Below are 17,756 nucleotides of genomic sequence, written 5' to 3' on the forward strand. Positions count from 1 at the left end.
CTTGGCAGACCTTGTCTCACACTTCTGCCATGAGGCTCTGTAAGGTTCATTCTCATTCTGTTTCCTGAAAAGAATCCTTTTTTTTTTTTTTTTTTTTTTGAGACAGAATATTACTCTGTGCCCTGGGTAGAGTGCCGTAGATTCATAGCTCACAGCAACCTCAAACTCTTGGGTTCAAGCCATCCTCTGGCCTCAGCCTCCCGAGTAGCTGGGATTATAGGCGCCTGCCACAATACCTGGCTACTTTTAGAGATGGGGTCTCACTCTTGCTCAGGCTGGTCTGGAACTCCTGAGCTCAAACCATCCACTTCCACCTGCTTCAGCATCCCAGAGTGCTGGGATTATAGGTGTGAGCCACGGTGCCCAGCCCTGAAAAGAATCTTCTAATTCACTGGGAAAAAAATTTTGACCCCACTAAGCTGTTTGAATTCTAGAGAACACACAAGCAACAACCACAAAAGTGATAGTTTCTTTTTTTTTAAAAAACTGTAATAAGATGTCAAACTTTATTGTAAACCACTTTACAATGTAAGTACATCATCTTCCCTTTCATTTCAAAAACATGTTCCCATGAATTGTAACACTACTGTTTAAACACCCCCACTGATGGCAACTGAATTGGGCCACATTTTTGCACACATAGGTCTGACTTCTAATAAACTTCATGAAAGAAAATCAAATTGAAAGCAACCAAACCAACCAACCTACCCAGGAGTTCAAGGTGCTCGTGGCAAGTCAGACCAAAAAGCCCCTCAGAGCTGCCAGTGCTTCACAGGATAAAACCAAGAGCTCTGCACTCTTAGCTGCGGGTGTCTCAAAAAACCAGCCCCACACCCTACAAGGTGGCTCCCCCTGGATGGAGGGAAGCTACCTGAACTCCCATCTGGAAGGCAGAGCAGGCTGCTGGCTGGACGCCACTCCCTCCCAGGTTCTGGGACAGCCATTGGATGTGGACTCAGGGATGTAGCTTACAAGTTTCCTCTGCTTAAGGAAGTTACAACTTGGATTTGAGCCTTTTTATATTTTCCCTGAAGAAAGGGCCATGACAAGTGACCTTAACCCGTGACTCCCTGTTACCAGGGAGGGTACAATTGAAGTCCAAGGCAGGAGGCCATCAGTGTGCCTGGAGCTGAGGGGCCACAGACCCTTACCTTGCATGTGTTTGGGCTGAGCAGACTAAGAAGCCACCACCACTGGGAATATCACTAACATTCTCCCTTCCCCCTTGTCAATAACATCCGTCCGACAGCAATAGGAAATGAAATAACAGTAACAACCACTTCTTCCATTCAGATAAGACAGATCTACTCCATCTACTTATTTCAATTGGTTATAAGAAATTTGTTCATGACCCTGGCTTTCCAAATTTTCATCATGAGTGTCTTGGCCAAGGTCCACATTTGGACAAATCAGATAGCATGCAGTACCCAGGCAGCGTCCCATCATTTGTCACACATGTGATACACGCCACGTGGCTGGGTGAAGAGCTGCACCTCATAAGGCACCTTGGAGCAGGTGATGAGGAACCTGTACCCAGGAAGGAGGGCAGCTCAGGAGGAGTCTCCCAGTGACTGCAGGAGGCAGTCCTGGGGATACAGACTCATATGTATGTGTGTGCATGTGAACACAGGAGGAGAGGAAGAGCAAACATGGAGACCACACTGTCCAATCCCACATGCCAAGAGGTCCCCTCTGTTCAGATGTCCCGTCAGACCTCCATCTCTGGGTAGCCAGCTATACAGCTATAGTTTAGAGACTAAAGCCCTTTCTGAAAATCAGGATTACAGGGAAAACCCATCATTCACCAGCTACGTCTTTGTTCTTAAAACCTACTGCTCAGCAGGAGGTGGGACAAGTGTTCAGATGAAGACTATCCGAGGTCCACACAACCCAGAGTTTCCACTTGTCACAGATCATAGCTCTCTTACCCCCTGCTCTCAGCTTGGAAACCTTAGGAGCCCAAGACTGAAAATGAAGCTCCAAGTGTGTATTCCAGGAAGATAGAAGCAGGCATGGGTTGTTCAAACACAGGAGGGAAAGAATTAGAACTGAGTTAGTGAGGGCCACAAGGGACTTCCCGCCTCATAAGGAACATCAGTCCTGGTCATCCCAGATTTGACCATATGGCCTGCTGGCTCCAGCCACTCTTCCCTACTAGAGGGTTGACAGGCAGGGAAAAACTCACCAGCATAGCTGTGGGCTGGAAGGGGTGAAGAGAGTCAATGTGGAACAATTCCAAACCCGCAACTGACCCTGATTTCAGGTGCCACCCTGCCTGTTCCCCTTCTTAGCCTCAAGGCCACACTAGGAGGGTCACCTCCTGCTGCACAGGGTGTCCACTCCTTTCACCCCTCTATACTCCTGGAGGAAGATGGGCTGCAAAGGGCTTCCCCCAAGGGTTGCCTCAAGTCTAGAACAGAAGAGGATGTAAAACTTGTGTTTATGTGGGTCTAAAAGAAAGTTCTGAATGGGGTTGTGTCCTCTGCACTTGTCTCACTTAAGGCTGGGATGTCTCCCTTCCAGCTTGTACCTGAGCGATGTAGTTTTGTTTCTAAACTTCCATGGCTGCCTGTGGCCTGACAAATCACTGAGCAGCTCTTTCCCCAGCAGGGAAATTGCCAGGGTCAGCCCATTCCGCTGCCACTCAGCAAACTCCCAAAGCCACCGAGTCCTATGGCCATCTGAGAAGCGGGGGCCATCCCCCAAGAAAGGAACACAGCCTGGAAGTACTTCATCCTGCCTGTGGGTTTGGAGAGTGAGCTCTCTCATGTGCACCACTCAGCCATCTCACACGTCTGGATGGGGTGAAAAACACCCTCACTTCCTCAGGCAGACATCTTCCAGACTGCTGTGCATAATAAGCAGACAACACCAGGACAGACACCAGGCCAGGCACCAGAGCACAGTGAAAGGAGGCTCCTGGAAGTGGGCCCAGAGCTGGCTCTGGAGGCTAGAAACTGGGGAGCTCTGCAGAGGCAGGGAACACACAGGAGCGTGGGCAGACACAGCAAGGACACAAAGATCTCTTGGGCTCTGTTTTTGGTCTAGTTGAACCAACACCTGTAACATACCAAGTAGCTCATGGGCCCTGGGAAGAACCCCTCCAATTCCACCTGCATCAGGGCTCCCAGATCTGTGTCCAGACCAGCTGCCCTGTGCTGAGGCCTGACTGACACAGAACCACTGGGCTTGATGATTCCGGACAAGGATTGTCCTTCCCTCCCTCCCAAGACCATTTGCCTTATCTTATGGCAGGACATTATCTAGCAACATTTCTAGTGAAAAATTCCCAAACTTTTCCTCCCACCAGTTCACACCCCATGAAAGGCAAACAAACCCACTTCTTTGGGGATTAAAAAGAGTTTTTAAATACAATAGTATGAAAATATAACTTAAAAATATAAAAGTCAAACAGCATACGGAAGACTTAAAAATCTCTGTTTTTGCCCATTAGTCCCAAAGGTACTTTGTAAGAAATAAACACATACTCAAAAACCAGTAACACTATCACAGCTCATAAAACCGGCTTCAAAAATCAATAGTTACAAAAGCTATTTTGAGTAAGAAAGCATTCCTGTTCTGACCTGGTCAAAGAATGACTTTTAGCCCAAAATGTGTTACATGTTCACACTGCCCGCAGCCTTGGTGAAAGGACCCACCCACAGTCTGTGCGTGCCTGTTCTCTTCCACCTTGTCACCCTGTCAGACACAGGGCAGGGGCCTCGGGGTCCCTTACAACATTGCTCGGACAACAACAGACAAACAAAACTCCTGGCTTGCATATTTGGTCAGTGTTTGTAGTGCAACTGAGTGGGAGACCTCCAGCCACCCGTGGGCCCCGTAGGCGCTGGCTCCTCTTCCCTCTTTGTAGATCACAGTAGTCTGGGAGTGGGCAGAGCGGGCAGAGACAGCAAGGAGCAGAGGTAGAGAGGAGGGGCAGAGAGGAGGGAGGAACCACGCTGGGCGGCCGGCGGACACCCCCAGCACGGGACTGTGTCATACGGGCAGCCCAAAGCGGTGCTTCTTTTTCTTCACAGGCTTGAGGGGGGTCAGTCTGCGGAGATCCTCCTCCACGTCAGACTCCTCCATCTCGTCGTCGGCTGAGATCAGGATCTGAGGCAGTGCAGAGGCAAGGCCTGAGTCACGGCCTTCTCCATTCACCCTCCAGGGCCTTTTTCATTCGCCCTCCCCAGACCCTGGTTCCCTCCATGAAGCAAGCCTCAAGTGTCTTTAAAAAGGGAGGCCCTGGGCGGTGCCTGTGGCTCATAGGAATAGGGCCCTGGCCCCATACACCGGAGGTGGCCAGTTCAAACCCAGCCCCAGCCAAAAAAAAAAAAAGAAGAAAAGAAAAGAAAGGGAGGCCCCTTTAGACCATGAGACGTGCTGACCCAACACAGACTGCATTCACTCCAAAAACAGTCATGGGCTGCTAAAGCTCATGCTGTGTCAACAGACCCCTCTTCCTCTGCTAATGCTCCCCACTTCTCCATCCAGTCTCCAACTGGAACCAAACCCTGATCAGAGCAAACTCAGCACTTGAAGTGCCTTAATACAGCAGAAGCAAAGCCTCTTTCAAAAGGAAAAGAAAACATCTGTGGGGCACACACAAGGCAGGGGGTTTCATAGCTTCAGAGCAGTTGCTTCGAACCAACTTTGTGACTTTGGAAGACAAATGCGAGCACTTCGCTTTTCTGAGTTCCTGAATGACTTGGCTATTAGCTGGAGTATCTAGGACAGAAACACTCATCCGCTCCCTCCTGTCTGACTCCTCAGAACTCCCAGCACTAGGGAACAGCCTCTGTCAGAAGCACATGGTCGAAAGCCCTCTTGTACAAGGGAACACCAACTCCTGTTCTCAGGCCAGGCCACAGTCCCACAATGCTCAGACTGTTCCCTTGCAGGGCTTCCTGCCTCCAGTCTCAGGCCCTCCATTAAACGCTCACTGCTCCCTACTGCCTGCAGGAGCACGGCCCAGCTGCTCCGCCTGGATCACAAAGCACCCTGCCCACCCAGCCAGACTATGCCTGTGTCTCATTTCTTGTCATTTGTTCCATATTCTAGAATATATGCCACACTGTCACAGTAAATTTCACATTATTACCTAGACGATAAATCATGGGACCATGAATGCTGAACAGCTGCTTCTCCTGTAGCGCTGTCATTCACCTAATGCTCACCAAGCTCTCACATGACAGGCCCTTGCCAGATTCTAGGGACATGCGCCTAGAGAAGACAGGGGTTTATCCTCTGTCCCACCCATCCATTCTTCTTCCACAACTCCCTTCAGACGGTCCCAGGGTTCTCCAGGGTTTTGCTTATGACAAGCTGCTTATGTCTTCACCTGCACCTCATCCACTAGTCTGAAGGCTCTTGGGCATAGACATTAGTCTTGGCCATTTCTGCAGCCACTGCCCAAAGCACAGATGTGGACAGAGAGCCTGGGGCTGCCAGAACAACAGCTTCGCCTCCACACTCCAAGGTTCATGACCACCATCCTTCTCTTAGGCCCAAACCTCTGAACTTAGGAGACTAGAAAACAAGGGGAGATGAACTGCCTCCTGTGAAGTCTGGCTGCTGCTGTATTCTAGAAGTTTCCAGCTGGCTTAGACAACACTTCCCTTGCTCTTTAGTGGTAGGCAGGGACTCAAACCCTTAAGGCTTAAAGGTAGACAATTAGGCCCATGAGGGTCCTTGCCAGCTCGCCTAGAACAAGGAAGCTACTCCCACTCTTGTCTTTCTCCACTGACAGAGGAACTGTTGGGAGCAAGCCAGCCCCACGGGGGCAGTAGGAGTGTCCTAGCTGGGTGAGAGCCATCTGTGCCCTGGGCTGCTCTTTGGCTCAGATTCTTCTCCCTCTCTGACTGGGGCTGTGATTCAGCACTTGAGTGTAGACCAGAGACCTCCACATGCCTCCACCTCCACATGCCAGAGGTGGGGGTTGGCTCAGGCCCTCAGAGGGCCAGGAAGGCCCTACCTCAGACTCAGACTCCTCGTGGGATGCAGCCCGCCGATAGCGGACCTTGCTTCCATTCCTTGAGTCCTGATTGGCTCCCCTTTCTTCAAGCTTAGCTTTCGTCTTCCCTTTTCTCATGAGGAAATTGTCCACTACCCAAAACATCAAAGCCTGTAAGAAAGAAGAGAGCAGGTTACTGAGGGAGAAACCACTCTGCAAAACAAAGCAGAGCAGCCCCGCACTACCTGTCCCCATCCACCTGTCTTCCAGGGTAGAAGTCCAGACTGTGGAAAGAAAATCCTCATTTAGCCCCCTGCTGTCTCCCAAAGCTTAAAGACCCTAATCTCTCTTTCCTTTGCTTTAGTTTTCTTAATGGAGAGCAAGTAAGAAAATGCCTGTTCTATTCACTTAGGGGTTTTTGTTGTGTAACGGATGGGACACATTGTCTCGGGCCTGAAACCAAGGTCTCTGACACCTGCACCGGGACTCCTCCACCCACGGGTTCTGCGTGGTAGCTGGCACACTTGCTGTTATCTGCCTAATCCAGGCTCCTTCACCATTTCTTCTCACAATTTCTAACTTCTAGCTATTATGCCCATGAATTTCTCTGTGAGACCTGTGGTCTAGAATAAAGGACTGGGGTACATTTGAAATGATCCTGATGTACAAGTCAGTGTTACACAAGAGATGGGAGTCCTTGGTGGGAGGTCCCCCAGCAGGGAGGACAAGAAAAAGTTCCTAGGACCCACCATCCTGCACAGGCTTCCTGGAGTGAGGACCTGCCTCCTGAGGAAGCAATCCCACCATTTCCAGGTCTGAGGTGGGAATGAGAGGTGGCAAATGGTTACACAGAAAGACCTAAGGGCTATAAGGTGAGTTTTCTCTCAGACTCAAGCACTGGAAAGGAACCCTGGAGGGCAGGACACAAACTGGGGTAAAAATGCAATATGGCACTGACGTTGACAAAGAAGGGGACGATCAGCATGACGATGGCCAGTTTCAAGTCTGGGTTTTCAATAGGATTCAACAGGGCCACCTGTGAAGAGAAGTGGACGCAATGAGCTGGGGAGAGGCCACTGAGAAGGCTAGGGGTAGGAGTGGGGTGGGGTGGGGGGGTTGAGCTGTGCCCCTGGGCCCTGCGAAGGGGTTTAGATTAGTCACTTTCCCTAGAGCCTGGGGGGAACAACACCTCTCACCCATGGCTGCATGGCCCCCATATGGGACTGTGAATGAAGGATCCCTTGGGGAGCACAGGTGGTGCTTTCACAGCTTTCCTCTGGTGTAGACTTGCAAAGTGCAGCAGGCTTATAGCCACTGAACCAGAGTGAAGCAGTGCCCACCAGAGAGTAGAGGGTGGACTCCAGGGACTTGGAGGGTGGACTCAGTGGCCACTCATCAGACACCAGCAATGAGGTGCCAGACCACTTCCTAACAGAAACCCTGCATCCCAACCACCCCTGAAAGACAACAACTCTATAAAGCCTTAGAGCTTATTTTCTTAAAAAAAAAAAAAATCCAGCCACAAATAAAACCAAAGGGAGGCCAAGATCTGAGCCAATTGCTCTTGGAGGCTTTTGCCTCGTTTCATGCACAGAGATGAGTCAGGGAGGTTTATGTGCATAGCTCTGGGGCTGGGGGCAGAGGCCAAGGCCTCAGGATGTCGCTGGTCACAGACCATGGAAAATGCCGGTGGCATCAAATAGCTCAGTTAAACCATTAGCAAAGGGAGGTGTGTGAGGGGGTCACTTGCCAATGTAGAAAGATTTACAGTGGCAAGGCCTAAAAACCAGCATTAGATGGCAAGCAAGCTGAGGGCAGGCACTGCATTTCATTAGCTTTATATATCCCAAGGCTTAATCTATGCAGAGCAGACATTCATATAAATGAAGTGGATGAATGCTAAGTCAAAGAAGAACAAGTCACTGCTCTTGTAAGTAGCTGCCATAGCAGACCAAATCTAGGGTATATAATGAAGTTAAAACAGAAACAAAATTTGGTTTTCTATTAAGGCTGCTCTCTGTGGGGGATGGGAGAGGAAGTGCTGTTTGCTTGGCTTAGCAGGAAGATGCTAAAGTAGGCAGCAGAAGCAAACCTTTTTCCACTGAAGTATTAGCAGGACGATGAAGACGACAGACTTTTCAAAAATCATGATCACGATGTAAAGAGCACACTGTCCGACCCAGGCTCCGCACTGCAGAGGGTCTCCTGCAGGGACAGGTGTGTGCTTAGTCACATGGGACATCCACCCAAGTGAGACAATGCCCCCCATCCCACCCACTCATGGCTCCTGAACCTTCACATCCCCACCCCCACCCCAAAGCCCTGGCTCTAAGGATGTTTAATGAGCGCCCTCAGCTCTAAAAATGATCTCATCCCTAACAGATAAATACAGCATTTTTTTTTTTTTGAGACAGAGTCTCACTTTGTCACCCTCGGTAGAGTGCCGTGGTGTCACAGGTCACAGCAACCTCTAGCTCTTGGGCTTAGGCGATTCTCTTGCCTCAGCCTCCCGAGTAGCTGGGACTACAGGCACCCACCACAACGCCCAACTATTTTTTTGTTGCAGTTTGGCCAGGGCCAGGTTTGAACCCGCCACCCTTGGTATATGGAGCCAGCACCCTACCCACTGAGCTACAGGTGCCACCCCTAAATGCAGCATTTTAAATAAAATCAGGAATTACTTTGAAGATACCAAAATGGCCTTTCTTTCAAGAGATTCTAAGATAGAATTAAAAAGCACTAATTAAAAAGTTAGTAAGTGTTCATTGTTTGGAGCTCAGAAAAGCTGGTTCTGTTTGGCTGTTGGCAGCAAAAGCTGTGTGAAGCAAGACTGCTATTATTGTCGTTGTTGACTTTTCCAGTGACTATGGTGCAGCCCCTCCTTTCCCGTCCATGAGTGGACTGACCTCTGTGGATGACGAGGCAGCATCAACCAGGGCGTCTCCCATCTTCCCCCTACCTCCCACCAGTATCCCACTCCCTGGCCGTCCCTTGTGCCTTCCACACTGAGAGCAGTATCTGACTCTAAAGAAACTGATTCCGACTGCTTAGTATGGATCATCCCAAACACCTTTGCCAGGGACAAGAAAGAGAAGAGAAGCCCTCTAGGCAAGGAGGTGGGAGTGATGAGCCCGGGCCTGACTCAGACAAAGGCCCATCTGTGATCCCCTCAGTCACCATGCTTGAGAACTGAGGAATCCAAAAGTCTAAGCTGGGGACACTCAGACCCTGCAGTGCTTCCAGAATGCTTCAAATGATGCTCAAAGGATAGGAACCAGCCCCTCTAGGCAATGATGCTGAGACACCCAGAACCCTAGGGTCGGCCTGGGAGCTACACGTGTCTCCTGAAGTGGCAGATACAGGGGAGGGTGGGGTGGGGTGAGGTTACCTGAGGGAGGTCTGTTGGGATGACCAGAAGAGGGGGTAATGGGTAATGTTTCAGGGGAGGCAAAGGCCCTAATCTAAGCTGTGAGAAGAGAATTTGGCCCCAAAAGAAATCTCCAGCTTCTCATTTGGTTCTACTGTTTCTGTAGCAATCCTATTCAGGCATCCTGGCTGGAGGGCCCTGGCCCTGCCTGAGCCTGCCAACTGTACACAGTGGAAGCACCACTAAATGCCATTATGCAGCTGTAATGGACAAAACACCAAGCCATTCCCTTTTCTGGAAAACCCTGGGACAAGCGTGGCAGAAAACATGCAGAAACACATCAGTTGCCTCCTCTGAGAACTTCTTTTCCACTTTCACTTAAGGGATAAGAGACATTTCAGCCAAAAAATTTTTCAGAGTAATAAACTTTCCTTGCTAGATTGTTAGTGAGGTTTTGCAATCCTTTTAGTAAATCGCCTGACCTTATTGAGAAAAGTTCTCAGCAGCAACAGATGAAAATATTTGTGAAAAGCCAGTAAGACTGAGAATAGCTGGGCAGAAAGCTCTAGCGGGAAATCTCTGATGAGGCTGGTGTGTTTGGACCCTGCAGGGCATGTGGCACCATGTGGATCACTTGCCAGGGACAAGAAAGAGAAGAGAAGCCCTCCAGGCAAGGAGGTGGGAGTGAAGAGCCTGGGCCTGGCTCAGACAAAGGCCCATCTGTGATCCCCACTTATTTACTACCAAAAGGCTGTCGCAGCTCAGTGTGCTCACTCCATCTGCTCCTAACTTTTACGTGACTGACAAAAGAGGAGACTGCTTTTCCTCCTCTCTGCCTCGTGTTGCTCCACTGCACAACTCAGCTCCAGCTGCCTCTTTTCTCACTTGGATGCCAAAATAAAGTTCAGAAACATGGTAAAGAAAGGGAAAAAGGCATCTGTGACCTCACTCTATTGTCCTCAGGTGCACTTGGATCACGCGGCCCCTGCACATGTGCTGGTGTGTTTCCTGATCCCTGTTTCGTGTGGGTCTTTAAAAGATAGACAAGGTGGGCAGTGTTGGTATGTCCTGCTTCTTATTGCAGTGGACAACCTCAAGTACGTGGGTGTGTTGTTGGTGTTGAATTACTTCTTCAGGAGGGAATATATCTGTGCTGCGAGGCTTCTAGAAGTGAGTATTTGGACAGGGACGGGCAGCAAAGTCCAGAAGCACCATGGCCATGGGACACAGACCTTTTGTCTTCTGCATGGGAAAGAGGGTCATCAAAGTGCAGACACCCTGGATCACCTGGATCTGGTCTTGTCCCTCAAGGCTATGTGGCTGATTTTCCTGAGTCTTGTGATCTTATTTGCAAGCTCATGAACTCTTCTAGGAACCAAGGAAGCTACCTAGAAAACAAGCCCCTCTTTGTCATTTACCTAAAAGAGTTGTGATGCCTATGTGGAATTACTGCCTCAAATGGATGAGAAGGTTAACAGGTCTGGTAGGTAGAATAACACCCCCACAAAAGTCTACACTTGAATCCTTGAAAATGTAAATGTGAAGTGCTGTAGAGCAAAGAGGGAATTAAAGTTACCAGTCAGCTAACTTTAAGACAGGAAAAGTATTCAACGTGTCCAATCACAGGGGCACTTTAAAGTGGAAGGAGGTGGGGAGAGGGCAGAGCAATGAGAGGAGTGGCTGGCTGTGAGGATGAAGGGCCACGTGGCAAGGCATGCAGGCGGCCTCTAGAGGCTGCAAAGTGCAAAGGAACAATCTCTCAGAGCCTCCAGATGCCATCCCTACTGACACCTTGAGTTTGGACCCGTGAGACCCATGTTGGACTTCTGAATGAAAGAACAGTAAAGTAATTTTGAGCCATGAAGTCTGAGGTAGTTTGGTATAGCCGCAATAGAAAATAACAGAAATTGTCAGAAATAGGAAGCAAAACATGGCAGAGCCACCTCAGCACTGCTCAGCTAGGAGCTGATTGAGAGCCCTGCCTTCCAAAAGGGATCTCAAAGGCGGAGGAGTAGTTATGAGCACTGTTCTTGGGAGGCGGTGGAGGGTTTAGGTGTCCGGGTGCAGTGGGCACTGGCTGGGTAAGCTTCTGTGTCACTTAACATCTCGGAGGCCTGCTCTATAAATGAAGATGCTGCTGCTCTGGTCCACATGCACTGTGGGCCATTTCTGTCCTGCAAACTGAGGAACTGATGACACAGAACTTCTCAAACGCCTTCCCTGAGCCACAGGAGTCACACACTGTGTGCTGGACACTATCTTCATTCAGTGACTCATCAGGGATCAAGTAACAGGACTAAGAAAAGCCCTTCCCTGAGTTCATCTCCCCTCAACAGAGAAAAACAATTACTTAAGATTTCTAGAAATACCCCAAGCACTCACAGCCAGCTCCGTGAATTGGCTGTTCCCCTTTTAAACTGTCAGACCCCTGTGGATCTTTAAGCCATCTAGGAGTGAGTGGACCTTGAGCCCATAAACCATTAGCTTTTTGTACAACCCAGAAAGGAGAGTAGGGATCCAGAATTCCATCTGCACTCCCTCCCTCTTATCTTATGTGTGCCCCTCCCAAAGCAAATGGTCCAGTGATGTCACTCCAACTGGGATGAGGAGCTGCTCCCTGTAGACAGTGAGGGCCAGCTGTAACAGTGGGGAAAGAGCTGATGTTACCCTGTAGCCCTGTTCCAAAACCCTAGAGAGCAGTGAGGGTCTGAAGAGGCACCTCTCACAGCAGTCCCTGTTGAGACTATTGTTATCCAGCTATTTTTCATGCTCAGAGCCAGCACCCAGGCAATGCCCCACCTAAGCTGTATCCCAGTGGGGTCTAAGATGGGAGGGTCACAGCTCGGCCAATATTTATAAATCACATGCTTCAACCTGGGTCTCTGAGTGAGGAACCTTGTGTCCCTGGTGACTGGGACATGCTAGATGCCAGATTCTGGGTTGGAAGTGAGACCCAGTTGGGAGATGGTAAAGCAACGTGGCTCCCACGGGAAGGCACCTGTCAGTACTGGCCCAGTGATAGGACAAGTACAGATGTGCAGCAGAAAGAGGAGCAGGGCTTTGCACTTCCACAGAATGAGAGCTGTCTCATCTCTTTAAGGCACTGTGAGTTCTGGGGGGAAGTTTGGCAAAATGATGTGGCCTTGGGGCCCTGTGGGTAGGACTGCTGGTGCCCTCTGGTGGAAGGGGCAAATTTGTCTGGTCTCCTCCCAAGTCTAGTGTTTCCTGGCTCCTGGCACCTTTCTTGCCACAATGTGAGAGCCTCAGCAGTGAAGTGGGCACCCATGTCAGGTCCCAGGACCATCTAGCACACAGAGGAGACAGCTGCCAGCTCCTGAGCCTTTTATGAATCCATGTGCCTGGTGGGCCACATGGAACAAGGAGCAACTCCCCAAGCAGTCCCACTTCACCCCGACCAATGTCCATGGCACATTACCATATTCACCAAAGCGCAGGGACTCCCACTGCTGCCACTCCACCAGGACACTGACGGCACGCACCCCCACGTAGATGAGTAGCATGCCCACGGTGGCGTCCAGGAGAAAGTTGATGAGGTACCTGTGAGGAGAGGGCATGCCAGCACAGTCAGGGTAGAAGTCACGGGTCCAGGCTGCAGCATGGTGGCTACCAGGGCCAGAGGTCAAGGCCGAGGCAGCATGGTCCTAGAGGGGCTGACTGGCCTGCACTTGTTTGGCCTGGTTTGGGGGCTGACCACCCTGAGGAGCCTGTGCAGCTCTCAGGGTCTCTTGGCTCATCAGGAGTCCAACTACTTGAGGGAGGGATGGAGGAGGGACAAAGCAACCTAAAAACTCTCAGGTGATCCTGCCAGGTGAAGGCTCAATACAAGACAGCATACTTGGAAGCAGCCAAGGAGATCAGCAGGAGAACATAACTGTTAAACAATCCGTCCAGTGTTCTGTTCACTCCCTGACAATCCAGCTCACACAAGGGCCCAGCCATGCTGCTGCCCCTAGCACTTCAGGAAAATGCTCTCTTAAGTCTACTTAGGCAAGAAGGCAGGGCCACGAGCCCTCATTCATTTGTATCTGGAGTCCAGTGCAAGTAATATCTTTATGCTTTAAAGAGAGAGCTTTACTCCCCATAAAAAAAGGCAAGATGACGAGAAGGAGGAGAGGAGGTGGGTCCAAAGGGCAGGTCCACACTGACCACATGTCCTTGCAAAGTCTGTTTCCATCTCTCTGACACAAAACTTTTTCCCTCATCACCCATCATCTCTTTAGGGCCTTGCACCCAGGTCCAAGGGAGCACTGCTCTGTGGTAGACAAGGTCACTGGGCAAGGTACTGACCCTCTGTGCTACCAAATGGCTCTGAAATCCCTGAAAATTAGCTTCAGTACACCAAAACACCTCAGCTTTCAAGTTGCTGAGACTTGACACATTTTACACAGATGCGCAGCTTCCCACCCCAAGCCCGGCCTTAGCCACGTGCATGCTCTTTGGGGTCAGAGAAGCATGAAAATCAATGTGAATATGGAAGAGACATTTCTCCTGCCTGCCCTTCCTCTTTAAAATCACAAGGGGTCACTCTCAGACCAGAGATGGCAGGAATAGCAAGCGCTTCCAAGGCAATGTCTTCTCTGGCCCAAGGCTACACTGCTCCCAGACACTTTTGGTGTGGAGAACTTCTCGCACCTGAGTTCTCGTACCTGAGACCCACCCTGAAAATGAGAACAAGAACACCTGAGGTATATATATCTTATGTTTGTTCATTCATTCACTTCCCAAATATTTACCAAGCCTGCTGTATGCCAGGCCTTGGCAATGAGACAGAAAGTTCTGTGCTCCATACACAAAACAGGTGAGACTGGCAGACAGCAGAGCATCGTGTGGTCTTGGAGCCAGACCAGTGGTGCTCCCAGGATAGCACATCATGACCAGACTAAGGTTGCAGACAGATTATCTGGGGGCTGTGTGGAAGGCACAGTGCAGTGAGAAGGCAGAAGAACCCACGGTCTCTTGGTCAAAGAGGTCAACAAAGAGAGGGCCCCACATGTCCTGGCTCCAGCACAGACTCCTGCAGGGTGTTATCCTTCCTTACCAGGGGCTGCTTAGAAACTGGGGGATATAAGGGCACTAGAAAATCAAAGGATAGCACTTGATCAGTGGAAAGCTAATGCATGGGTCAAGTGTCACCATGCAAAGCCCTATGACCCAACAGCTGTGTGAGCTCAAGGACAGCATGCACAGGGTAGCTTCTCAGAGAAACACAGAGGAGAAAGGGGTGCACCCTCTCCCCAAGCTAGAGGGAGCAGGACCAGCAGCAGAAAGCCAGGCCAGGCTCAGGGTCTGTAGCTCAACGGCTAGGGCACCAGCCACATACATACTCCAAGGGCTGGCAGGTTTGAAACCAGCCCGGGCCTACCAAACAACAATGACAACTACAACCCCCAAATAGCCAGGCATTGTGGTGGGTGCCTGTAGTCCCAGCCACTTGGGAGGCTGAGGCAAGAGAATCGCCCAAGAGTTGGAGGTTGCTGTGAGCTGTGACGTGACGGCACTCTACCAGGCAACATAGTGAAACTCTGTCTCAAAATAAAAAAAAAAAAACTCAGCAAACATTTTGAATGGAGGGGTGGGTGATGTTTGGGATGTTTTCTCTCAAATACAAACCACTCACAGGGAACAAGGGTCCTCTTCAGTGAGATCTGCTAGGTATACATTTGCAAAGTGGATGAATAGCATTCCTATGGCTTGTTTGGAGGTGTCTAAAAACCTGCACAAAACAGAACCAGCACTAGTTATCAACATGAGAGGAATTGTGGGAGCCCCTGACTTCCAAGCCAACTTAGACAGAAGTGTGAATTGCAACTGACATCAGATGTTGGGGGCAATCTTGTGGGACTGAGCCTTAATTTGTTGGGTCTATACTAAATCCAGCTGGTGTCAGAATTTAATTAAACTATACGACACCCAGGTGGTATCTAGAAAGAGAAACAACTGGTTGATGTGGGGGGAAAAACCCATACATTTGTTATCATAAGTGTTGTGACTAGAGAAATAGTTTTTTTATCCTAAAACCAAGAAAGGCTAGCTTCAGGGAGAGCAGTATTTACATGTCATTGGCTGATTGATCTCCAAATTTGGATTATTTATTGTTTACACATATAAACTACCGAATCCAACAATTCAAACATAATCTATTAACATGTAGATACAGATGAAGGAGCCTATAGCAGGGACTGATAAATTTATATTATCTTCCATCTCCCTAAGGAGGAAGCAGAGTGATCATAATATGAAGGTAGAGACCAAAAGTTACCTGAAGAAATAGAAGTACTTTCATATTATCCATACTTCCTAATATTAACTCAACTAGGGATCCTAGACACTTAATTTATATGTAATTCCTCATATTCCATCCCTTCCCTACCCCAACATTGTCAAAAGCATCCTAAGAATGAATTAATACTTAAATACCTACCATATCCTCCACGGACGCCTTTCATGCTTTGGTTCTCTGAAACGTTTGACTGAAAGAAAAGACAGACCTCAGTAGTTTTCCAAAGCAGTAACAAAGCAAAATGCATATAACAAGTTGGACTATCAGTTTATTCACTGTCTCCGTAAATATGTGAAGTTACTTTTTCTTTCAACATATGAGAATATACATTAAGCCCAGTGAAGGTCACTGAGCCCTGTATTGCTGACGACAGCAATGGACTCTTCAGAACTGGCTACTCAGGAAGAACGACTCCTTGCAGCCTCTGGCAAAGTTCACTCAGATATGGACTGGTAACAATAGGCAGGATGTAGCTGCTTCTAAGTTCAGGATTTGTTCTTTAAGGATTAATCCATCCAGCTACCCAAATGTTTACTGCGTGCCTACTACAAGCCAGGCACTAAAGACACAATGGTAAAGTCAGTTGTCTAGCAACCAGGGGGACAGACACATAGTGTGTTAGGTGCTACAGAAGAGGGAAGTCTGAGGCAGAGTGATGGCACAAAGTTCAGATGGCCAACCCAACCTGCCTGGAGGAAGGGCAGCAGTTAGGACAGGCTTCACTGCTGGGGGATGGTTAAGCCAGGCTCTGAAGGTTGGTTATGAGTTTGGCGAAGAGATCTTGGGAGTGGGAAGGAGATACATTCTGGGCAGAGTAAACACCACCAGGTGTAGGGACATAGCACAGCAGTGTGTGTCTGGCATAATTCAACTTGGCTTCAACACAGCAGGTAACAAGGGAACCTTTTGGGGGAAAGGCAGGCAACAGGGTGACAAATTGAGTAGGGGCCAAATAAGGTGGGGTATGAAATGCTGGGCCAAAGAATCTGGAATGAATCTCGTAGGAAAAGGAAAAGCCAGGGAAGACTTCTAAGCAGAGTCAAAGACAAGTTGAACTGTGTTGTAGCAAGGCAGCTCTGTTGACTGATGGATTTCTGGGAGTAGACTGGACTGAGGAAGGACCCTGACTGTGGTCACTAGGTAGCAGTTCTCCAGTGATGGCAGCAGGAGTGGGGCTCATTCAGCAACAACCCGATTGGCCTCAGAAGGTCCACAACTTGCTAAATTGACACCTGTACCTTGGGTCTGCAGATACAACTATTTGAACAAGAGGAAATAAAACCCCTCCAATTCTATCTACTAAAATGAGCACTGCAAGTGCTGCCTGTAGGATGTTTTCCCACACAACGGTACCGAGGAAGAAACAGACAGTGACACAAGCCAATAGAGGACGCCTCGTTACTACTGGTGGCAGGCAAGAACCAACTTCTGGTGGAGTTCCAAGCTGCTAGGAAGGGTGCAGAAGAAGGGAGACAGGGAGGGAGGAAATGGTACGGAAGGCAATGACTCTTATCCTGAATAAATACAGGCAGCCTGCACTTTGCAAAGCAAGGGCTGCTTCTACAAAGAATTGAAATAACAAGTCTGGTATTTAGGAAGATATGTTGATAGAAAGAGACCAAAAAGCAGGTGGAATTGTAAGATCTGTCATCTGGGTGACAGACACATCACAGATCCAAGACCTCAACAGTGCCAAACAATCTAGAGTTGAGGCCAAAAGGTTCTGCTCACTAGAACAGCTCTCAAAAGCAGGAGGCTCCTTCCCATGAGCATGCCAAGTCTCCCCTGGGGGCTAGGGGCTAAGGAAGGAGACTTGGAGAAAACTGGGTCAGAACAAAACCATCTGGAGGGAAAGCCTGCAGTCAAGGCCAGAGCCACTTCACACTCCTTTGTTCTTCTGCTTAGAGAAATCTGTCCCCAGCAGTAAAAAAGGCAGTGTATCAAACATATCCTGAGGACCTCTTTCCTAGGAGATAACATGCCAAAGTAAGAGTGCCTGCAATTTACTTTCAAGTGGTTTAGGGGGAAAATTACTATTATATATAGTAAACATATTATAAATGGCATAATTATAATATGTCATAATTATAATACAATGTAACTATGTAAGTCTGTTATGGTATAATTATACTATA

The 17,756-nt window shown here is 49.0% G+C and overlaps 1 protein-coding gene across 1 annotated transcript in view; it reads right to left on the reverse strand.

The window, feature by feature from the left end:
* Positions 1 to 487: 487 nt before the first annotated feature.
* STIMATE (STIM activating enhancer) overlaps positions 488 to 17,756 on the reverse strand; it is a 54,664-nt gene continuing 37,395 nt past the window's right edge. The window contains exons 2-8 of the mRNA XM_053599231.1: positions 15,763 to 15,811; positions 14,959 to 15,054; positions 12,757 to 12,878; positions 8,046 to 8,158; positions 6,912 to 6,989; positions 5,975 to 6,124; positions 488 to 4,113 (exon numbers count right to left, since the gene is read on the reverse strand). Of these exons, the coding sequence (XP_053455206.1) occupies positions 3,997 to 4,113; positions 5,975 to 6,124; positions 6,912 to 6,989; positions 8,046 to 8,158; positions 12,757 to 12,878; positions 14,959 to 15,054; positions 15,763 to 15,811 (725 nt within the window). The 3' untranslated portion in view covers positions 488 to 3,996. The remainder of the gene's footprint in view (positions 4,114 to 5,974; positions 6,125 to 6,911; positions 6,990 to 8,045; positions 8,159 to 12,756; positions 12,879 to 14,958; positions 15,055 to 15,762; positions 15,812 to 17,756) is intronic.

The sequence above is a fragment of the Nycticebus coucang genome, chromosome 8 (assembly GCF_027406575.1).
Source record: "Nycticebus coucang isolate mNycCou1 chromosome 8, mNycCou1.pri, whole genome shotgun sequence".
In the NCBI taxonomy this organism is placed as follows: Eukaryota; Metazoa; Chordata; class Mammalia; order Primates; family Lorisidae; genus Nycticebus; species Nycticebus coucang.